Consider the following 24678-nt stretch of genomic DNA (forward strand, 5'->3'; position numbering starts at 1 on the left):
GGCCGGCGCTGTGGTGTAGTGGGTAAAGCCACCGCCTGCAGTGCCTGCATCCCGTATAGACGCTGGTTCAAGTCCCAGCTGCTCCACTTCCGATCCAACTCTCTGCAATGGCCTGGGAAATCAGTAGAAGATGGCCCAAGTTCTTGGGCCCCTGCACCCATGTGGGAGACCCAGAAGAAGCTCCTGGCTTCGAATCGTCACAGCTCCAGCCATTGGCCAATTGGGAAGTGAACCAGCGGGTGGAAGACCTCTTTCTCTCTCTCTCTGCCTCTCCTTCTGTCTCTGTGTAACTCTGACTTTCAAATAAATAAATAAATCTTTTTTAAAAAGAAAGTGAGCAGAGAAGAGAAACAGTAACAGCAGTGCTGTCTGAGGTGTGCATTACCGTGATGCAGTCTAAAGAAGACAGGACAAAACTCAGAAATGCTGGCGTGGGCCCCTGGTTCCTCTCGCTGCGTCCTTCATTCTGCGCCTCTGAAAACTGAGGTTATGATCTCCTTCAGTTATTACAAGTGTCAGCAAAACAGTGGCTGGGGGTGGGTGTTTGGTGTAGTAGTTAGGACCCTGCTTTGGATGCCCTCATCCCCTATCAGAATGCCTGGGTCCAAGTCCTGGCAGTGCCCTTCATTCCAGCTTCCTGAAAATGTGCTCCTTGGGGAGGACCAGGCTGTCACTCAAGGAGCTGGCTCCCAGCCACCTACGTGGGAGACCTGGATTATTGAGTTTTATTAAGTTCTTCAGCCTGGTGCAATCCCAGCTGTTGCTGGCATTTGGAGAGTAAACCAATGGATGAGATCTCTCTTTCTCTCTCTCTCTCTCTCTCTCTCTCGCTATCACTTGCTGACTCTGTCACCCTGCCTTTCTAGTAGAAGAAAATATGTAAAATTTTTTTTAAGATTTATTTTTTTAAAGGTTAGAGTTACACAGAGAGAGAAGGAAAGGCAGAGAGAGAGAAGTCTTCCATCTGCTGATTCACTCCCCAATTGGCTGTAACGGCCTGAGCTGCGCTGATCTAAAGCCAAGAGCCAGGAGCTTCCTCCAGGTCTCTCACTCGGGTGCAGGGGCCCAAGGACTTGGACCAACCTCTACTGCTTTCCCAGACCACAGCATAGAGCTGGATTGGAAGTGGAGCAGCTGGGACTCAAACAGGCGCCCATATGGGATGCTGGCACTGTAGGTGGCGGCTTTACCCGCTACGCCACAGCGCCAGCCCCAGAGAATATTTTTTTTTTAATAAAAGAATCCTCTGTGCTTGTTTGAGCCCCATGTGGTCCTCACGGACCTTGCACATATGATGCTGTTGTTGTTTCCAGTCTGTCGATGAGTAGACGGGGACCCAGAGACTCAGTTACTTACCCAGGGTCAACCCACCCTGCGCAGAGCCTGGACCTGCCATACACAACACCACAGTGCCTCCTGTATGCAGAGGGTTCTTTCTTGATGAACATTCTGGGGATTCTGTAGAATCGTCTCTCCTCCCTGCTTCCTCCTGAGTTGCTGCTTGGTACTTGGTAGGGGCCCCTGTCACATTAACGCAAGAGCCAGCAGAGATCAAGTGCTGCGGCTCCTGCTTACTGTCCTGGCTGATGCCCCAAAGCCTGACCTTTCCAACCATCCAAGTGTTGAACTCTGCAAGAGCTTGTCCTGTTTTCCATGACTCTTGAAAAAATACCCCTTGTGGGACTGACATTCTGGCTTAGCAAGTAAGCCCACCACCTGCAGCACTGGCATCCCTTATGGGCACCTGTTCTAGTTGTGGCTGCTCTGCTTTTTGGTGCAGCTCCCTGCTAGTGCGCCTGGGAAAGCAGCAGAATATGGCCCAAGTGCTTGGGCCCCTGCAACCACCTGGGAGACAGGAAAGAAGCTCCTGGCTCCTGGCTTTGGCCTGGCCCGGTCCCCAGCCATTGCGGCCCTTTGGGGAGTAAACCAGCGGATGGAAGACCTCTCTCTCTCTTTCTCTCTCTCCATATATATACATACATACATACATACATACATACACATACACACACACACAGAATTTTTTCCTATATATGTACTTATGATTAATTTATAAATGAGGCACAAGTATAACAATATATCCTATAATAGAAGTTCTATGAATGTGGCCTTTACCTCCAATACCTATTGTATCTATTGTACTTGGCTTTCCTCTTGTGATGGTGAGCTGACACAATGCCGGCGTGACGAGAGGAAGTGAGGAGAATGACGTAAGCTTGTGATGTGGCATTGGGCTGCTCCATACGAGTTACCTGAACACAGGCACTGTGTGCTACGATCGTAGATCTGATATTAAAGTGACTGGTGCCGGACTGCTGGGCTGGTGGCACACACAGTGTGCACACGCTGGATGAACAGATGATTCACGCCTCGAATGGGATACAGCAAAACAGGAGATGTCATAAAGCCACTAGCAGGAAATGCACTTTTTTAAAAAAATATTTATTTTATTTATTTGAAAGACAGAGTTACAGAGAGAGTAGAGACAAAGAGAGAGGTCTTGTATCCTCTGGTTCACTCCCCAGATGGCTGCAATGGCCGGAGCTGCACTAATCCAGGAGCCAGGAGCTTCTTCCAGGCCTACCACGTGGGTGCAGGGGCCCAAGGACTTGGGCCATCTTCTACTGCTATCCCAGGTCATAGCATGGAGCTGGATTGGAAGAGGAGCAGCAGAGACTAAAACCAGTGCCCAAATGGGATGCCGGTGCTTCAGGCCAGGACGTTAACCCACTGCGCAACACCAGTCCCTGGAAACGCACTTTGAAACTGACGCCGTATCTGTCTGTGGGATTTCCCATTTAATGTGTTGGGCCACAGGTAACTGAAACCACAGAATGTGAAGCTGCCGATAAGGAAAAGCACCCTGTGTTTGAGGTTCCCTTGAGGGAGACGCAGATGTGAACTGAGCTCCTGTCCGCAGAGATCCTGGGGGGCGTAGGCAAGGGGCGTGGCCCTGGTACAGACAAGGCCCAGAAAGGAGAAGGCCATGTGAGAGTGACCAAGGCTGATGGCCAGAGCATGCACATGCCCTGTGGAGCAGGAGGCAGATGATACTTGAGATGTGTTTATAATGTATTTTGTATTCCAAAATGTCCAAAAGAATAGATTTGTAACATGCACATCACAAAGAGCGATAGGTTGGTAGAGTAAAGGCTCTGTTGGCTAGCTATATTGACTCTTTCTACAGAGTGTATGCAGATCAGAGCATCACCCTGTACCCTGAAATCACATGCAATTATTGGTTTTCCATTTAAAAAAGTACTAGTAACAAAATGAGTGTGATTTTGTGAGGAAGATAAGGCGAGTAGCCTTGCACTTAGTAGATGAGTTATTAGCAAAAAGCAAGGGGGTGGGGGACGGGAAGGAAGCACCCAGGGGCTAGGAGCAGTCCTGCTTGTCTGGAGAGCGGGGAGTGAGGGGAGACAGGTACAAAGGTGCCAACCTGGGCCCACTTTGAGCTCCTTTATACTTTTCCAAGAAGAGCGATGCCCCTCCTCTCTACTTGTTCTAATCGGTTCACTAGATACACTGGAAGAAAAATCATTTCATCTACCCGTAATCTGGCTGCCAGAGCCCCACAGGCTGTCTCTGAGTGATCTGGGGTGCAGTGTTGACTGGGCCCCCTCTGTGCTGAGAAAGGCAAGTGGGGCTCTAAAGGCCGGCGCTGGAAACAGCTGTTGTGCCCCGGGGTTTGACCTGGTGGGTGCGCAATGTGCTTCTTGTGCTTTTCCGTCTCCAGGGACTTCCTGAAAGCTGGGGACAAGGAGAACATTTTTAACGCAGACCATTTCCCTCTGTGGTACAGAAGAGCTGCGGAGCAGATTCCAGGGAGCTTTGTCTACTCGATCCCGTTCAGCACAGGTGGGTGCCCAGGTCGGAGGCAGGTCCTTGTTGTTGAGTGCAGTGGCAGTGGCTACTTGAACACGGAGAGGAGCCAGTGTGGAGCGTTGGACTAGCCCTGAGCCGGAGACCTGTTCCCTCCGCGGATTGACCCCAAATACGCTGAACGTTTTCCTGAACCACATCATGCCAAGAGCAGTTCAGAAAGCAGGGTTGGCGTTTCGCACCCTATGGAATGTGAATACAAACTTGCCAGTCCATTTCTTTTTTAAGCTTGTTGAGGCCCACTTAGAGAAACTTCAGCCCTCCTTTGCCAGAAGTGCCAGTGAGCTGCTTCATGTGTGAGGCCCGCGATGCCCTTTCAAACTGAGCTGATTGAAATGGATACGCAGGAATGAAGACTGACTGTATGGCCTGTCCTCTCCTGACAGAGGGGCTGCGGTGACCTACGAGAGGGGGGAGGAAGTGATTGTTCTAGTCCTAAAATTCTGTGATATTATGAAAAAGTTAAGGCCACCTCCCTCCTGAAGGAACTGAGCGCTGTCTCAGATCAACCAATTTTCAAGGCACAATAAACGGGCAATGCTTTTCACGTGGCCATAGCTTTTCTTGCTTCGGTCATCTGATATTTTTGGTGATGTCTCTGTGTAAGGATCAATATTGGTTATCGTAGAAACTTCGAAGATGAAAGGTCTGGTTCTAGAAACTTGAATTGCTCTGGAAAGTTCCACCAATGATTCTGTTTTATATTAGAGCCTTTTATAAGTATCTCTTTCAAATATTCCTAAATGAACCCTAAGGGAAGCTGTCCAGCATTCATTACCAGTTCCCCCTCCGTAAGCCTTGGTCCTCTCTCATCTCAACATGTTGACAAGTTGTCTAACAGCGAATGGACTCACTGGAAGACAGTAACGGAGATAGTCAAGGAGAGGCGGAGTGTTAGCATCAGATTCTCTCACTGGGTGGAGTTCCAGACTAGGTCATCTCCTGGGCTCCTTTAAGTCTAAGATTGGCTTGATTGGCCTCTGTGCACACACACCTATGCACATGTGTGCCTTCTCAAATACAAGTCTCCATGTGTCTGAAGCTCTTCCTTTATGCTTACTCACATCACACTTAAAAAATGGTTGATTTTGGCAGGCGCCGTGGCTCACTAGGCTAATCCTCCGCCTGCGGCGCCGGTACCCCGGGTTCTAGTCCTGGTCGTGGTGTCGGATTCTGTCCCAGTTGCTGCTCTTCCAGGCCAGCTCTCTGCTATGGCCCAGGAAGGCAGTGGAGGATGGCCCAAGTGCTTGGGCCCTGCACCCGCATGGGAGACCAGGAGAAGCACCTGGCTCCTGGCTTCGGATCAGTGCGGCGCACCAGCTGCAGCCCGCCGGTGTGGCGGCCATTGGAGGATGAACCAATGGCAAAGGAAGACCTTTCTCTCTGTCTCTCTCTCTCTCTCTCATTGTCCACTCTGCCTGTCAAAAAAAAAAAAATGGTTTGTTTTATTTACTTGAGAGGCAGACTGTCAGAGAGAGAATGGAGACATACACACACACACACACACAGATCTTCCACCTGCTTATTCACTCTCCAAATGGCCGCAGCAGCTGGTGCTGGGCCATGTGGAAGCCCGGAGCCTGGAACTCCATTCCCACATGGGCGGCAGGGGCCCGAGCACTTGAGCTATCTTATGCTGCTTTCCCAGTGCATTAGCTGGAAGCTGGATTGGAAGTTGAGCAGTGGGCACTCCAACCAGCTCTCTATTATGGGATGCTGGTACCTCAGGTGGCAGCTTAACCCACTGCACCACAATGCTGGTGCCCAATATTATACTTTATTGCTGAAAATATCAGCTTAGAGACTGTAGGCATTTTCTTTGTTGTTGTATACCTCTGAATAATAATGCCATCTTCTTCCTGTCAAGCAGTCTCACAAGACTTCCTGTTTCACAGTCCACTACAGAAAAATATCTTAGTTTGCTGCGCTTCTGACTATTGGATTCACCCAGTTACCATTCTGTGCCAGAGCTTGGGTCCAACCCTGTACAGCCAGAAAGCATGGTGGGAGATGAGAGCATCCCCAGAACTGCTGTGTGTGTGTGTGTGTGTGTGTGTCCCCTTTGCTGTGATGACCACTTGCAGGAATTTGCTTTGTTATTCACTGTCTTTCCTAAAACAGTGATGTCTGGTGAAAAGCAGAATTCCAGTTCATCAAAGCAGTTGTTGAATTGGTTTTGTATTACCTGGGGTTTTCACTGAACTTTCGATACTATCCTGTAATGAAGAGAAATTTGCCTTGTTGGTGGTACAGTTACGAATGACTTAATGTGTTTGGAGATTTCATGACACCTCTAGATCCGGGGAACAGCTTAAAAATCGCCAAGTACAAGTCAGCGTGGTTGAGAGTGCTCTCCTTTTCTCTGCTGTGTATTGAATACCTGTACATGCTCAAAAAGAAGCAGGTTTTTATTGCTGCCTAGACTTGGGCCAGGAGAAAATGCTTAATTGCTTCAGTCAGAGGTGTGTGTAGATCCAAGTTTGCCTTCCCCTGCCTCTCAGTTCATCTGGATCCTATTCAAGTTGCATTCACTGAGTGTGTTTTCTAAGGCAGGCACTGGACTAATAGTGATTAACTGTGGGTGTTCAGAATTTGTGCTCAGCGTCTTTTATTTCACAGGTATTAGCACAGTTCTTAGTTGTTGAAAATCTCTTAATACTAATGCCATATTGTTACCATATTAATAAAAGTTTGGAATAAAGTTTGCATTACAGCTGTATCCCTTTTTAGAATGGTTTTGCTCAGAAAAACTAGGCTGGAAGTTAGAATTGTCTAACTCAGTAAAGAGTTGATCAATGAATCAGAGCTGGAGTTCCAACTTACTGTAAAACAATTTAAAGATTCTATTTCATGCAGTTCTCCATCGTTGTATCTAGAGAGATTATCCAAATGTGACAAGGACACAGTAAACACTGTAGTTAATAGGCACAGATTACAAAAAATGTGGTCCCTCCATGGTGGTCATTGATGTCAATGTGAAGAGGCTGGACATTCCCCGGTACAGTGGTGTAACTCGGGGCACTGAGTCCAGCACAGGTGGTCTCACAGAGCAGGCAGAGTGTACACCAGAGTCTGAGTTCTAGAATCCAAGCCCCAGATGAATCCCATAGTTGGTGACTGTGTGCCAGTGCGATTGCTCTTAATGTGCGTACTATAGCTATCTCCATTTTTTTATGGTGGATTTTCTTCTCACAGGAGCAGTCAACAAAAGCAATGTGGTGACAGCGAGTACCTCCATCCAGCTCCTGGATGAACGGAAGTCTCCTGTGGTGGCAGGTAAATCACTGATGCCAATCAATGATATATAGACAGACCATGGTGTCCATTTATTTGGCCAGAGAGCTAATTCTTTGTAGCAAGTGTATTCTCTCAAAAGTAGGGTCAAAAAATGGAAAGTTAGTACTTCCTCAGTTTGCTGCCTGATCTTCTATGCCAAGGTGTTGACAGCTGGTGATGTCTGATTTGAGTGCAGAAATCTTTCCCATAGTTTGTATTTGTAAACCTGGAGCCAGTAAGAAATTATTGGGTTGTGCAGCGAATTCTTTATACTAGACAACATGCTCATTTGAAATAAAGTCTAGATGTCCAGTTTCTTCATCACTGATGGGTGCCAGTGGGCATATGAGGAAAATGCAGTGTGGCATGAGACAAACACAAGCTGAAATATGCACTTCTCTGGGGAGACAGAGGTGTTCATCACCCTAATCCCCCTGGGGAATCAGGAGTAGATCCATCTGCAGGTAGTAGATCTGGGGGCCAGGAGTGAGCCAAAATGATTTTTGATCAAGTTTTGAATCACAAAAGAAGATTGTTCCTGGCTTTTCCACTTTCTCTCGCCCCTTAGGAGTCAGGAACTGACTGGCAGTATTTGACCGACAGGACTGGAAACTGCCACAAGACCTCTTTTGAGGACAGCGTTGAGAAAAACAGGGTCTGAGAGTATGGCTGGCAGTACTCTGCTTCTGATGTCACTGGTTGATGGATGTGTGATGTGCTCCAACCACCAGCTTGGGATTGGCTGGGCTTGCCAAGGGGAGTCATGTCATTTGGGGGGCAGCGTCCCTCAATGAGTTATACTGCAATGTAACATCAGTTGTAATGCTTAAATCCCAACTTCTGTGTCTTCGTTCACTGAGTATGTGTGGGAAGGAAGGCAAACAGAGCAGCTCTGTTTGAAGTGGTTGTTTGTTGGCTGGGAAGCACAGCTCTTTCCCGCTCTTTGCTTCTGACACAGCCTATGCGTCATCATTGTATTAGTGGGGGCTGAAAGATCTGCAGAGACTTTTCCTGGTTGTCCCTGGACTATTGGGCATAGCAAGAAGACGGTCCTATGTATCTGACCTGTAGCTTGTCTTGAACTGGATGGACCTATTATTCATTAGCTAGGAGATATGGGCTCTAAGGATTCATGAATGTTGTCTTTAAGGATCATTTAACTCAGCAGGATTTATTTTTGTGTAAAGGAGGTAGGACTTACTCCCTTCCAATGATTCTATTTTATATTAGAGCAGAATGCTGGATGCATGGTGTCTCCCAGGAGCTGGGACCATGTCCAACAGCTGTCACAGGCATGATCGGGCAATGTCAGTTTGTCTGTATTTATGTATGTATGAAATTCCTTTTTAAAATCCTTTCCCTGGATCTCTCATTCCGAATGCTCTGGGTGGACATAAATGCCAGGGGTATAACAGGACTAGGGGTATAATTAGGCAGTGTTCTTCCAGTCTAGAAAAGAACATGCGTTTTCCAAGTGGCTTGCTGGTCTGTCATTGAGTTGCATAGCTGGCCAAGACTGCAGGCCAGACACAGGTTGCCACACTCGGAGTGGGTGCAACAGTCTTATTTGTACATATCAACGGGTAGCTATTTTCAAAACATACTTACAGATAAGCCCAAGAAGCAAAAGCAAGACCATCTGAAGAACTGTATTTAGCTTTTACCTTTAAGATTGGTGATTATTAACCATTTTCAAATGGAGTTTGGTAGACATGAGCAGAGGCTACTGTTGACGCAGCCCAGTGAGGGAAGTGAGTGACCTTAAGAGGACCCCTCTACCCTTCTGTATCCAAAAAAAAAAAAAAAAAGTAGCCTTTTGTGGTGCACCTCCCAATTTTATTGACTCATGCCGCTGTATGATTAGGTTCCAGAATGATCCTCTGGGTGTTTTCCTCAAATGAAATGAAAGAGGTTGTTTACCACTCTAATATCCAAAAGGCAGTTTTCCCTGGGTAAGAAGCCTTGTTTCGCCAGATGCACATGACTGTGTAAGTGGCTTGCCCCCCATCAGGGTGCCTCCCACACAGAAGGAACACAGCCGACTGGTAGCCAAAGCCTTGTGTTCACTTGACACTTACCTGGAGGAAAAGGTGTACAGTTTTGCCAACAGTTGTCAAGGACTCCTTTCAAAGCCCTGCCCCGGTCCCAGCTCTGGTCTGCTATTGTCATGTCCATTGGTTTTATGCATCTGCCTGTTGTAGAAAGATCTTATTGTTTTGTTTTATTCTCTTCTTTTTTTTTCTTGTTTTTTTAAACAACAACATCTAGATACTCATCTGTCAATGCCACCTTTGAAGAAAGGCCGTTAGCTGGGCAGGCTTCCATTTGCGCGTCAGCCTGGCTGCACAAACAGGCCCCATCCATCTTGTCGGCCTGCGCCATGGCTTGTGGTCCTCCTCTCGAGGGCCTGCCAGCTCTCCAGCTGCCACTACTGTGCTGCATTTCCATAGCTGAGTGGTACAACTTTCCCTTTGGCCTGTGGCGTCTCTCCAGAGCCCCGGAACCTTGTGTATGTGTCAGGCCTCTTATCCATCTTTCTGTTGTTATTGGAAACACAAACCTGGGTCTGGAAGGTCCACATAGATTTGTCACTTGCCGAGTGTTGGCCTTGGGTCTCTAAAGGTCCATCTGAATCAAAACTGAGATTATCACTTCCTTCATCTGACTCTATGTTACCGTGGAGGTAATATGAGAAAACAGACAAGAAAATACCGTGCTAGGATTTGGGGGTAACCCATTCTTATCTTCAGGTTAGCAGCATTTTCTTTCACTCAGGATTTCCTGAGATCCTGCCTTTGCCAGGCACTCTAGCTGTAACTGAAATATAATCGGGCTCCGTAAAGCAGCAGCTATTTTTAAATGAGTGTCTACACCGAACAAGTGAATTAGAAACCTGAACGATGATCTACAAGGCTTGGTCCTGCTCACTGTCTGCTCCTCACAGCGTCACCTAGTGGAACAGAGTGCATCGACCCTCAACGAGAACCTCATCAATGGGATTGAAACCTTCCTTGCTCCAACTGACTTACTGTTGACTGGAGTTCCATGACCTACTTAGAACATTGTGTAGTTCTAGATTCTACTCTCAGTGGAGAGACCCCTAGGCCTGCTTCTACCTTGCTGGGGTAAAAACGATTTGGAGAAGAGAAGAAATGGAAAAGGCAGAAGTGTAACACTACCTGGGACTTCTTCCTCTCATTCTGTTGGTTTTCTGACTTCTATGTTCACTTTCTAGAGTCTCCCTCTGACCTTCATAAATTTCCTCATCTCAATGTTTGTGAAGAAATCCAGATTTCTGAATTTTTAAAATAATAGATTCTGAATTATCTACATTTTAAAATGTATATATGAACATACCAAATCTTAAATCACTCTTTAAAATGTTCCATTTTATGTCTGAAATAATTGTAAGGTCTCCAAGGACAAGGGCTGTCCCCATGACCTTTTTATCCCTAGTTCCAGGTACACAGGCTTATACTTGGTAGATATGTGAGAAATATTGTGTGAATAAGTAATTCAGGGAAGGTGGATTTCATTGTCACCTGCCCTCTGTAGAATCATGTAAGATTATAAAATGTAGTGATAAGACAGACCATGGAAACACGAAACTTGAAAATACTCAACAGCCAAAGCCCAAGTCCACACCACAGTAATATAATACAGACCAGTAGGAGTATTTTTGTTTAAATTCATCAATAGAAGTGTTTTAAAAGATAGGAAACTTGGTGGGTGCTCAGCCTAATGGAGACAGGTAGTTATCTATGCATCCTTGGATGTCTTTTCTGAGATCCAAGCATCTCATGTGATGCTTACAATAGCTTATTAAGACCATCTGCAGGAAAAAAAAGATTATAGGTATTACAGACCCTAGTTTCTTATAGCTCCTTTTCAAACACCTTTATTGAAGTATCATCTGCATTCAAAAACATTCACCCATTTTAACTGTAAAAGACAATGACTTGGCTAATTTTAGGGGGCCCTGATCCACCAGCCTGTTCCTTTGTAAGAAACGCTAAGTTCTTTGGGAGAAATTTGAGAATGTGGGTAGTGTGGTCTCATCTGTGTAATTCAAGGAATTATAATGACCAGGATGATCTTATTTTAACTAGCTAATTAATAAAATGATCAACATATAACATTGACCATTAGCTACTATCAGGTATGTTATTTAAGCTGAGTGTAGTGTTTGAAATGAGCCCCGTATGAGAGTTGGGTGACTGATGTTAGCAAAATATGTAGGTGAATGTTTGGCTTAGTGACATGGCTTTGATGGGAATCTCACATACTTCTGGCAAACACAAGTGAACTCATAGCTCAGGAATTATGTATCAAGTCTGCATGGATAAACCTCTAGCTTGTTAAATCTGAACAAAGAAAATATTGTAACCTTGCAAAAATGATTACTTCTGATTAAATCGAGAGTTTCCAACCAGGGACGATTTTGCCCCTTAGGGGACATTTGGCACCACCTAGAAACATTTTTGATGGTCACCCTGGGTTAGGAGGGAGGCCACTGGCATCTGGTGGGTGGAGGTCAGGAATGGTGCTAAATATCCTGCAAAGCACAGGACTGCCCCACGGGAAGGATTCCCTGGGTCAGCACAGCAGTTGTGATGACATTGAGAATCGCTGGGCTGCACTGAAGGGCACCTTGCGGTGCTTTCCAATTCTCTTTTTTCCCCTTATTGGCTAATTTTTAAAATGATCTTCATTCTTAAGTAAATAATCCAATAAATATGGGCTTCTCACTGACTGTGTACCTAGTGCTGAGGTTACAGCTCTGAACAACTCCACCTAGGGGCACTGTGGGGACTACTGCTGAGGCAATGCCCTGTTGGCATTCGATGTCCACAGGCTGTGCAAGGAAAGTTGTCCCAACCAAATGCCACAGCACCCTCTGAGAACACTGAGCATGGCCTAGTTGCTGCCACTGGAGAGTTTCCATTTGTGTGGGAGGTACAGACAACAGAGGTATGAAATGAAAGAAAGGAAAAGAGGGAGGGAGAAGTGTGGCAGTGTTATCTAGGAAACAGCAGGATAAAGAGATGAAGATGATTGGCAGCAGCAAAAGGGAGAGATACACATTTGTGTGTATGCATAGGCATGGATTGCTATGTGGTGGGCCGGTGCCTCCCTGAGTGATGGAATGGTTGAGAAGGCCTCCTTGATGGGTAGACAGAACTGTAGACCTGAATGTTGCAACATAACCATTGTGCAGAGATCTGAGGGAAAGGTGTTCCAGGCAGAGGGAGCTAGCATCTCCAAGAAGCTTGCGTGAATCTGGAGTGAGATACCTCAGTCCCATGTCCAGGTTCCAGGTGGGCACTCAGACCTGACCAGGTTTCTCGAGTTTGGGGGTCTTCACCAGTGTCTGAAGTGGGAGCTGATGGGCAGTTGGGTAGATGACCCTAGGGGAGGTGAAGGACCCCATAAAATCTGTGTCGTAAATATCAGCTATGAAGTGGAGGTTTGTGTGTGTTTGACATTTCTTTATTAAACTGACAGGCAGGTGTGATGCACAGATAAAAGGAGGTTGAAAGCCAGAGGACTGAGAATAGCAAACTTTACAGAAATGGATCAGTGATACAGATGTAGACTTAGAGTGTCTTTTAACTCTGCTGCAGAAACTGGGAGTGAGTACCGGCTACCGGCACAGCTGCTCTGCATACCGCTGTAGCCAGGAATAAGGGCATGCTGAGGATTATTGCTCCAGAAATAGCCCAGAGTTTTGAGAAACTGTATCCTCTGCGCTCACTGTCCAGGGCACTCACTCCTAAGAGACACTGTCCCTTTACAAACCCCATCAAAAGCCCCAACACATCCTCCACTCAAAAACCAGCAATAGAATTCTGGGGTAACACATCCTTACAGTTTGTGAGTCCACAAGTTAAGCCACCTCTTCTTGAGGTCATGTTGGGATTTGGATGCTAAAGTCAACATGAGCTAAATGTTAAGGCAAGAGCACATGTCTATTCCCTGCCCTTCTGTTACTCCTTGGGTTGAATTTTTCATATTGATAAATCAAGGGTGTTTGGTGCTTACATTGGATTTCTAGCAACCTAGATTTTAAAATATGCAAATATGTTTCACCAATGCAGAAAAGAAGAGGAAGTAACCACTATTAGAGTTTTTTTTTTGTTTTGTTTTGTTTTGTTTTTTTAGTATATATACTGCCATAAGCAAGCACTAGATTATTGCTTGCAATCAGATTCATCCAATCTATGGGTAGTGGGGCTCTTTGGTTCCTGCTGAGAGAAAATGAGACCACACACACACACACACAGTGCTTTACAGTTGAGTGCTCAGTAACCCTTAGCAGCTCAATTATTGTTGCAGTTGCTTTCATTGTCAGGAATCACACCAACCCCGATGCTTTTTCATGTTTCATTCCTTATGGAAACTTGCACATGGGAATGTCTTCAGGGTATCTTGACATGTTTTACAATAAAACTTTGGGGTTCACACTCTCATGTATCTCAGAGCAGAGGTTGACACAGTACAGATCTCAATGACTGAATCTAGGGTGACACCTTTTTTTTTTGTTTAGCTTTTGTTTTTACAGTTTTATTGACATATGTTTTATGTTCTATAAAACTCACCCATTTAAAATACACAGTTCATTGGCTTTTAATATATTTGACAGTGCTGTATAACCATCACCACAGCCTGATTTTATTTTCCTTTATATTTGAAGATTTATTTATTTGAAAGAGAGAGGGAGAGACAGAAATCTTCCACCTGCTGGTTCATTCCCCAAATGGCTGCAACAGTCATGTCAGGACCAGGCTGAAGCCAGGAGCCAGGAAGTCTACCTTGGTCTTCTACATGGGTAATAGAGGTCCAAGTACTTGAGCCATCCTCCACTGCCTTCCCAGCACATTAGCAGGGAGCTGGATCAGAAGTGGAGCAGTCAAGACTTAAACCAGCACTCTGATAGGGAATGCTGATGTTGTGAGCAGCAGCTTGATGTGCCACAATGCTGACCTACAATCTAATTTTAGAGCTATTTCAATATCTTCAAAATGTCTCATCATACACTGCCCCCTGCCACCATTCTTGATACCCCACTCCTGACCCCAACTCCAGGGATTCAGTCATGTACTATCTCTATGGACTTACCCATTTTTTCTTGGTACTTCGCATGAAGAGGGACCATCTAAGGTGTGACCTATGGTCTAGCTCATTTCACTTAACCTTCTTTTTTCAGGGTTCATTCACATTGCAGCATTTATGATGTTTCACTTCTTATTGCCAAATAGTATGACATCATGTAGAGATAATTTTCTTTATTCATAAACTGGCAGGCATTGCGGTCATGCCCACTTTTTAGCCATTATGAATTATGTTTATATAAACATTCATGTATATGTTTTAGTGTGGACACATATTTTTATTTTCCAAAGTGATGTACCATTTTTCAGTCTCATGAGTAATTAATGTATGAGCATTCTAACTTTTCTACGTCCTTGCCAACACTTGTTATTACTCGTCTTTTTTGTTGTAGCCATTTGATGGCACTGAAGGGATTTGCATTCCCCTGAAGAGTTAGGCTGAGCATTTCTTTATGTGTCTGCCAGCCATTCATGTATCTTCTTTGGAGAAATGTCTATTTAGTTCCCTTTTCCTCTTTAAAGTGGGTTGTCTTTTTATTGTTAGGTTATAAGAGTTATTTATATATTCTGGAAACAAGTACCTTGACAGATATCTGCTGCTTATTTTGTAAATGAAATATGTAAGGGACAGCCATGCCCAAATTGTCCATGGATGGTTACCTGTTAAAGGGGAGGAGCTAAGTAGCTAGATAGAGACTGTCTGGCCTGCAAAGCCAAAAATATTTACCACCTGGCACTTTATAGCAAAAGATTGCCAAACCCTGCTTTAGATGAAAATATGTCACACAGTCTATTTGAAACAAAAACAAAAAATGCTGATGTGTTCGCTCACCTATTTCATCATGTTATTATAAAAATGAAGTGGATAGTTAAATCAGAGTTGGCATAAGTAGATGTTGAAGACAGAGCTTCATGTCTTAGACGTCCATCAGTTGTACCTAATGTTTTGGTACATGTGGTTACAAAGAAATCCCAATCAAAGATCCTGAGCTTTCTAAAAATATATGTTCTCATCGTCAGTCAAGACAGTGATTTACTTAATCTTTGTTCGGATTTATAAACCTCTGAACAGTGTAATCAGCCTAATGCTTGATAGAGCATTGAAAATGCCCTCACATGCTTCAGTGGAAAACAGTTTATGGGATTCCCGCCTGCCCCCTACAGGGCTCACGACAGATTTTGGGATTTATTTAACTGCCTTTATCCAAGCAAATCTCCTAGTGACCTTGTTGGGATTTTGATCTCAGTTAAGACAGGAATATATATGACTCATGCTAAGTGACGGACCCACAGAGGATAAATGAGCTGACATGAATCAGGGAATGAGGGACAGATGGGAGCCAAGCGTGCAGGAGGAGCATAAACACTTGGACAGTCAGTCCCGGGGCTTCGTTGCCCATGGAAAATGCATTGCCAATCTCTAGTCGGGTAGGAATGATGGTGATCAAAAGCTTTTTATTCCCACTGCCTCCCCCAAGTTTGCACTCAATAAGAGTTGCTGGGTTCTGTTCTGGATGAACAGGATCTCATGAGGTCAGGGCCATCTGCATGTCATTTCCACTTCAAGGGAAAATTATGCAGCTAAATGTGACTCAGCTCAGGCAGACAGGAGTAGCCAGTCATCTTTAAAAATGTAATCTCAGAAAGAGAATGTACATGGTCAGCTTTACATCTTATTTTCCTTTTCACAAGTCTTCTTTCAGCGACTTCTGATTTGAGTTCATGTAGTCCGATTTTTAAGAGAGAATTATTTAGTTATTGCATTTTTATTTGTTTTGTATTGTTCACTTTTCTATGATGTATCCTCTTCTCTGATCCTCTCTCCATTTCTCTCTGGAGCCCACTGCAATCAGGTTTCCTCCCCAGTAACACATTTCTCTCATCAAGGTCACCTGGAACCGAACTTGAAGTGTTCATTGTTTCCTGTGCACCAGTAGTGTGTGGCCATGTCAGTCCCTCTCATGGTTCCACACCTGCCTCACTGCCCATCCATCCTGAGTCTCCTTGGCTGATGTACTCATCTCTCTGGCTTAAAAATGGTAGCGGACCCCGGAGGTCTCCGGTGTTTTCCTACCCACTCTGCAGGCTTTGAATGCCATCCGTTAGCTACTAACTCCCAGTCTAGCCCCTCTCCCTTGACTCAGTCCTGACTACTGAACACTCCACTTTCTCAAATAGGTTGGTCAGATTCCATAGACTCCACGCTGTAGTTCTGATTCCATTCAGAGGGTTCCTTTGTAGCCAGGCTTACCTAGGCAAATGCAACTCAGTAATTCTTATCATTATTTGTTCCACAAACCTTGGAGTCATTGTTCTTTAAATTTTATTAAGGGTAATAGTGAGAGTACTCAAAAGTAGACAGAAAAATATAGTGAAATTCCATGTGTCCTTCTCCACAGTCTTTTTTTTTTTTTTTTTTTTTGACAGGCAGAGTTAGACAGTGAAAGAGAGAGAGAGACAGAGAGAAAGGTCTTCCCTCCATTGGTTCACCCCCCCCCCCAAAATGGCTGCTACGGCCGATGCACTGTGCTGATCTGAAGCCAGGAGCCAGGTGCTTCCTCCTGGTCTCCCATGCGGGTGCAGGGCCCAAGCACTTGGGCCATCCTCTACTGCCTTCCCGGGCTACAGCAGAGAGCTGGACTGGAAGAGGAGCAACCGTGACAGAATCTGGAGCCCCAACTGGGACTAGAACCCGGGGTACCAGCGCCACAGGCGGAGGATTAGCCAAGTGAACCACGGCGCCGGCTCTCCACAGTCTTAATAGGCATCAACCTGTGACCATTGTATCCTTCAAACTCCCATTCTGCTACCATCTCCTCCTTTATAGTTGAAATCAATTTTTAGCCATGACATCATTCCATCCAAAAGTACTTTCGTGTGTATCTTTAAGGCATAAAGGCTTCTTTGTATTTTATACTACTACCATTACAGTTTCTAATTACCTATAACTCATTCTTTACATTCCCATTTATCTCAAATATGCATTATCATTGTCTAATGATGAGTCAGAATCTTGAAGTCATTCTTGGCTCTTCCCTTTTGCTGTTCTCAGTACTTCCACTGCTACCCCTGGGGCCAGTCCACCTTCATCTCTCCCCTGGATTGCTGCAGTGGCCTTCTAACTGGTTCCCTTACTTTCTTCCAACCTTGCCCCTTCAGTCTCTTTATTGGAACCGAGCAATCATATTAAAAAGTAAGTCACACTGTGTTACTCCTCCATTCAAAGCTCTCTGTTGATTTTCCAATGTATTCAAAGTTAAAAGCCAAAATTCTCCCAATGGTCCATGCATTAGTAATCTGTTGTTGCATAACAAATTGTGCCAAAACTTATTGGCTTAGAGTTGTAAGCATTTATTGTCTTATAGCTTCTGTGAGTCAAACATCTGGGTGTTGAGCTATGTCTTCTGGATTAGGATTTTTCATAAAGGCTATAGGCGAGGTGTTGGCTCAGGAAATCCCACGAGGTTGCAATGGAAGTGTTGTTGAGGGCTGCAAACACATCTACATCCAGTCATGGGATGGTTTGCAGGGTTCAGTTCTTTGAGGTTGGTTGGACTGAAGGTCTCAGTTCATTGCTGGCGCTTGGCTGGAGGCCTTTCTTTTGCCCTTCACAGGGAGATTTCTCTGTGGAGCAGCTCAGTGTGCTTGCTGCCTTCCAGCAGAATCGACAAGAGTGAGCCATACAGAAGCCAGAATTATTGTAACTTAATCTTGGAAGTGACATCCTATCACTGGTGCCACGTTTGGTTTGTCAGCAGTAAGTCACTAAATCCAGCCTGCTGTCACAGAGAGGGAATTAAACAAGGGCATGAGCACCGAGGGTTGGGAATCTCTGATGGTCAGCTTCAAGGCTGCCTGTCACAACCTGTGAGATCATGAATTGTTTGACCCTAGTTACCCTCTAACCACAGATCCTTCTCTTTCCCCTATTTGACCACTCAAGAGCTCCAGCCACGCTGTATCCTTGTGGTTTTTCAAGGCACCAAGCTTGCTACTGCCTTTGCACCTGCTGTGCATTTTTCTCTGGGAGAGTTCTTCCTCCTGGTATCCTCACTGCTGGCTACATTATTTCCTTCAGGTGTGGCTCAGAGAGGGCTAAGCCAATCTGCATCTATAAGACAGAAACTCTCCTCCCCCTCCCCTGCATGCTATGCCCCTCACATATGCTTTGTCCCTCTGTTAGATGCTCTGTTCCATGGGACATGAGATTTACATTTCTTGTTTATTCCTTTACACTAGACACTTGGAAAATTACTTAGAGATCCTTTAGATTGTGGACTTTGCATTGTCTTATTACAGTATCAGCAAAATCACAGACTGACTTCTGATTCCAGTGTTTTCTTTGTCACTTCAGTGCCGTGACTCTCACTTTCTTAAGTTCTTCTCACATCTTCCCCCTCCCTTTCCTTTCCCTTCACTTTTTGTGTGTGATTCCTTGATCAGCTGAAGGATGTCTTGAGTTGTTTTTCCAAAAGGAATGCATGGGCATCAAATTGTATGAGACCTTGCATACATGAGGGTTGCAACTTCAGTTTGGTTGTTATTTGCGTGGTCTCTGCACTGTGCAATTTTTATTTTGAAATTTTGAAAATGTTACGAGAACTCACTTTTTTTTCATTTATCTGTTTTTTCTAATTATATTGACTGAGACATTTATGTGTCAGGTACAAAGCTAGACTACATTTCAGTATTTTTTCACTTAATCTAATTTACAATAAGCCAATTTTGAGCTGTATATCTTGAGTATTTGTTAGCTCTGGAAAGGTCACTTCACTTTTTTTTTTTAATCTTTCCTTCTGTCTTGTGTGCTGTAATCTGTTTATTGGTAAAACCAGTGATGCATATATTAGTTCTTTACTATCACTCTTTCATCTTCCATTGTTTGTGTTTCTTTTTTGCTTTCCCATTTGTATTCTGAAAGTGAGTATTCCCTATCAGGTTATCTATACTGCTTATTAAATATGTTCCAGTGTTTCTATTATACTCTGATGATAACTGTATTCTGTTTTATACATTTATTATTTTTATTTACTTATTATTTCCTATGACTATTCATTATGATTTTAAATTTTTTAAATATTTTTAGTTTTTTTAAGGGAAAGAGTTTCTTGGGGGAAACCCAAAGAAGAAAAGAGGGAGAAGAAGAGCATAAGAGAGACAGAGATAGAAACAGAGGTCAGGAGACAGAGAGGAAGAGAGAGAGAGAGCTCATTATGACTTTTTGATTGTAGTTACTTCTCTCATGCCTAGAAGGCGTGTCCCCACCCATTGTTTGTCACTCGAAGTACCGCCCCTCTGGAGCTGTGTGCATCTCTGTCTCATAAACTCTGATCACGGTCATGAGACATCAGCCAGCGGAATGTACACCAAATGCCAAGTCCCACCAGAAACTAAAATTATATTTGTATATGTTCTAAAATTGATTTTTCATGTTTCTTCTTCTATGTGCTCCCTTCCTTATTTTTATTAAAAATTACTTTTTATAAAAATTTATTTATTTATTTGAGAGGCAGAGTTGCAGAGAGAGAGAAGTGAAAGAGAAAGACAGGTCTTCCATCTGCTAGTTCTCTCCCCAAATGGCGACAACAGCTGGAGCTGGGCCTTTCTAAAGCCAGGAGCCAGGAGCTTCTTCTGGGTCTCCCACGTGGGTGCAGGGTCCCAAGGACTTGGGCCATCTTCCACTGCTTTCCCAGGCACATAGTAGGGAGCTGGATTAAAAGTGGAGCAGCCAGGATTCAAGTCAGTGCCTGTGTGGGATGCTAGCATTGGAGGAGCAGTTTTACCCACTGTACCACAGCGCTGGTCCTTGCATCTCTCTTTGACAGTGACTATTCCTTGTGGATTTTGATCTCATTGAGAAAATTCCTAATTTGTAAGGTCCTAATAATTTTTTTTTCTCTTTTGAGGGTTAATTTTTGTTTCATTGAAACATATTACTCACTAGCTAGCATTTTAATCTGGAATTTAATTGGATCATTTTCTACAATAATTGCAAGAGCATATGATTGAATTTGTTCCACTCCCTTTCTAAGAATGATTTTTCCAACACAGTGGAGTCAGAGTTGCTGAAAGGACCCTCAGTTCCCACTTTGCCTCAGCTCCTCGTGCTGTTGTCCTGTTCTAGTGGGGCTGGAGCGCTGGCAGTGACATGCTGGCTGGTGGTTGGAGCCCTTTTCTCTGCATTGCTTTGAGATGATGGCAGTGCCAAGTGAGGCTCCTACCTCTGACTTCTTCAAATGTGGTTTTGAAGGTCGGGCCTTGGGAAGATGCCCATCCACATTCCTGCTTCATCATCTGATCTTTCTACTACATTTGTCTGCTCAAGTCACCTTGGAAGTGACTTGAGCAGACGACCCGCAGGCTCTGATGGTATCTCTTCATCTCTAATGTGGGAGTATGCTATCCATGTGTTTTGGCTAATAGAAAAAGGCATAGACAAAATTAAATATGATGCTTGGAAAAGATCTGGCAAGAAATTGGGTGCTCCGTGTGGCTGGTGCTGCTATTATGTCTCTGTCCAAATAATTAATGCAATCCAGTCTAGTTATCAGGGTTCACTGCAGAATGAATGAAGAATGGTACAGGTCAGGGTGTACTGTTCATGGTAATCCCTTGCTCCTGCAACTGCATTTATCTGTCCTGTAATTAATTCTTTATGTGACTTTTGGAAATTTTCTTTCCTTTTCCATGTCCCTATTTCCTATCTGTAAAATCAGGGCACTGAACTATATCTGGGTAGCAACTGGGTTTAATCTCATGTGTCAGCTCCATTTGATCAATAGTGAGTACCTGTGAAACAGATTTAAAAGGATACTGAGGCTTTGTCTGGGCTGCACAGACAAGGTTGCCACGATCTGTTAGCAATGTCTGCAGTACATGAGGAAGCTGGTGGCAGCTGTTCTGAAACTTGCCAGGCCTAGGGTGGATGCTGTTCAAGGCCCGTCCCTGCTCCCAGATACCTGATTCTTTGGGTCTTGTCGATGAGCCGGTGTGGCTGGCTGACATCCAAATGAATGCTCAGTGTCACTGCAGTGAAAGGTCAGTATGGACGGTTCAGCCGAGAATCTAAAAGGGGAGTGGTAGGTAATGAAATCAGTTCTCTTAATGAGACAGGAGTGTCTTTGAGACCTCACTGCAAGTTGAATGTAAAAAAATACAGCATTTTAATGTCGAGGGCAAGCAGGATGACGCCCTGCAGTTGTGCGTGTAAACCGCAGACAGCCCCACAATGCTGTGTGTGCTCAGGGTATCATTTTCTGGTAGGTTTCCATCAGTAGCATTGAACAGTGGGCACAATGATCAGTAACTGGCAGCAGTAATTTCCTGATCCTTGGAGGTTTCTAGCAGTTGCTTTAATTATGTGAATGTGCTGCGGGTAGCTTATTTTACAAATTGATTTAGCCACGTCCTTTGATATTGAGGATCTAAGATGATCGTGTCTTGTTTCAGGGATATTTGGTTAACTTGAGTAATGAGATTTAATTTTTATGAACCTTCCAGAAGAAAGTTGTGTGTGAATCAGTTTTTAGTCTTCCATTATTGTAAGGAAAATTAGAACACTCTGTTGTCCACTGGCATTTTATAATCTGAAACACAAGATTCTTCCTGCAAGGGTCCAGGGTATTGCCTTAATTGTAAAAGCTTCCAGATATGAATTTGATGCTAGACCTTCTTTATGCAAAATCGCCACGGTCTTGTACATTTTCTTTTCTTTTTTTTTTAATTAAACTTTTATTTAATGAATATAAATTTCCAAAGTATAGCTTATGGGTTACAATGGCTTCCCCCTCCCAAAACTTTCCTCCCACCCACAACCCTCCCCCCTCCCGCTCCCTCTCCCCTTCCTATCACATCATGATTCATTTTCAATTCTCTTTGTATACAAAAGATCGGTCTTGTACATTTTCATACCTTCTCTCTGCCTCACTGCAGATACTGTATGTGAATTTATGATCTCTCAGATTGCCCGTCTTTGTCCCCATTATGTTACACTGAACACGATGAAAAGCCTCTGTTTTAGATGTTTTCTTCAGAAATAAGCAACACTAGCATGATTTTTGGCCACTACATGCCCTCAGCATGGCTCTGTGACAGAGGGACATTTTTACAGGGGAATCTGTGAATATCGTGGCAGAAAACAAACAGCTGAAAATAATCTGTGAGGCGTTTGCAAATTACCCCTCATGAGCTGTCGTGGTTGTGAAAGATAATTTGTGGTTCTTGCAGAATAGCCGGCAAATTGAGTCTTTCATCTGCAATGTTTTTTGCACTTACAACATTTCATTTCTTATATTAACAAATGATAACTCTGTGTTTGTTAATCTAAACAATTTGATTTATACTTTTTTCTGTGCCGAGAAACTGTTGACGTTTGAGGAGAAGTAATTATTTTCATTGCCAGTTGCTGTTTGTGGTGACTGTAGGCAAAAGTTAGAAATCTGAATACATGCACGCATCATTTTAATCATTTTCCTCAAAACCTACCCATCAAGTCGGAAGTGTGGTCACCGGGCTTATTATCCATACTTAGGAATCTTCCAGGGTATGGCTGTGTACGTGCAAGGATGTTGGTCAGGTTCAGGGTTTCCTGCCGTGTGTTGGAAGTTGTCTCGTGTCACTGAGGGCAGGGGAAAGGTTGACCTGCAGGGTCACCAACCTGTGGCATGGCACATTTTGCAGTCTTCAGTTACTGCAGTAGGAAGCATGCATTTTTGGCCTCAGGACTTCCCAGCTCACATAACATCTGTTCAAGCATCTCACAGGGTGGGTGCCAGGATCACATGAAGAATGCTTGTGAAAACACCTTGCACTACACCGGGCTGGGGGGGGGGGCATTGCAAGCTCTGGGAACATTGGTGACATTGGGACTATGTATAAAAAGGTCTTCTCAGTTTCTTTTCTCCTATTGCTTTCTTGGACAAGGATTCAGTCCAAAGCAATGGAAAGAAAGGGGTTTTGTTGTTTGTTTTTTCATTTGCAACAAATTTACTGAAGTCTCAAGAGCAGGATACTCCATCTTGCCCGCTGAAGCATCCCGTGTGTCAGAAAACAGAGAGGGGGTGGCAGGGCCTGGGACAAAGCCAGTGAAGCAGGATGTTTTCCCTGGGGTCCTTTTTTGATCTATTCTTAATGTATCCAGGTTTATTTTAACATTTAGCAACATGCCTCACCATCCAAGTTGGAACTTTTTCCCCTTGAAAAATCCCCTAGCACAATTGTTGCTCCAAAAAGATGGCACGGCTATTGCCTTTGGGCATGTGGGGCCTGTGTTCATTAGGCAGCACTGTAGACAGGTGTACATTGCCTCTATGTTGATTACAGAGACATCCATGTGAGTTGTGCACCACAGGGCGTGGCAGGCTCCACTGGTTCCCAGTGGCCTCCTCATACTTGGGCATGGCCCAGGCTGCATGTGTGAACCTTCCATTCACATCCCAGTTAGGCACTGGACTCTTATTTAGTATCCAGACCCATTTTCATGTGGCCTTAAGGAATGAGTGTAGAGCCAGTTCTCTGAATGGCAAATGTTTTTTATCCTTTGAACCAATTCCAATTGATTAGTTCTGGTTGCCTACAGTGCTGTCTTAAGGAGGCATCTGTGGTACATGGGGACTCAGCAAAGAGGAGTGCTGGGATTGATTAGTGATGTCTGTCATGGCCTGGGGAGGGAGGCAGCTGACCCTGTATTTGTCATTCTCTGCTTTTGCCCTGTCCCTAACATCTCTGTGCTTTCCTCTTGTGTAAAATTATTTCAGTACAAACAAGTGACTGAAATAAGTATGAGCTGAGGCTTCATGAGAGAGAACAGGTAGATTCCACTTTAAGAAGACCTAGCACAGAAAATGCAAATTTACAAAATGTATAAATCTGGAGCCAATTATTTCCATTACAGAAAGATTCCATGAAAGTTTCCTTTAAATAGCGAGCTCCCCTACTGCATTAAAATGATGATTCAATTTACAAAAATTCACTTTGCATGCAACTCCTCAGGACCATGTCTGTGGAGGAAGGCAAGCCACACCTGATTTTTTTAAAACGTGGCTTAAATAATGTTCAGGATGGCTGCCACCACATATCTTGAGTCTCTTGGTAATTCCCTCTCTCTTCTGACTTCCTTCTTACTTCCTACCCCAGAGTGTTGAGTCGGCAATCTGGGTGGTGGTCAGCAGCTGTCGGCTTCCTCCCCGACACGCTGTGTTTCATTAGTGGGTAAGCCAATTGCACTGTTGTTTACGTGTGGGTGTGGTTGCACACATCCATACACTCTGTGCTGTGTGTGTGTGTAGATAGAGCTACACAAAAGGCCTTTACTCACTCGCAACCTGAATTTGTCCCTGCTATGAACGCTCTCTGGAGGGTATGCCCTTAATTCCCCGCGCTCTGCGTGTTTGTTTACATGTTATTC

General features: G+C 44.4%; 1 protein-coding gene across 1 annotated transcript in view; it reads left to right on the forward strand.

Annotated features, from left to right (window-relative positions):
* CACNA2D3 (calcium voltage-gated channel auxiliary subunit alpha2delta 3) overlaps window positions 1-24678 on the forward strand; it is an 877616-nt gene that overhangs the window by 711627 nt on the left and 141311 nt on the right. The window contains exons 26-27 of the mRNA XM_062200176.1: window positions 3740-3861; window positions 7081-7161. Of these exons, the coding sequence (XP_062056160.1) occupies window positions 3740-3861; window positions 7081-7161 (203 nt within the window). The remainder of the gene's footprint in view (window positions 1-3739; window positions 3862-7080; window positions 7162-24678) is intronic.

Source organism: Lepus europaeus, chromosome 9 (genome assembly GCF_033115175.1).
Source record: "Lepus europaeus isolate LE1 chromosome 9, mLepTim1.pri, whole genome shotgun sequence".
NCBI lineage: Eukaryota > Metazoa > Chordata > Mammalia > Lagomorpha > Leporidae > Lepus > Lepus europaeus.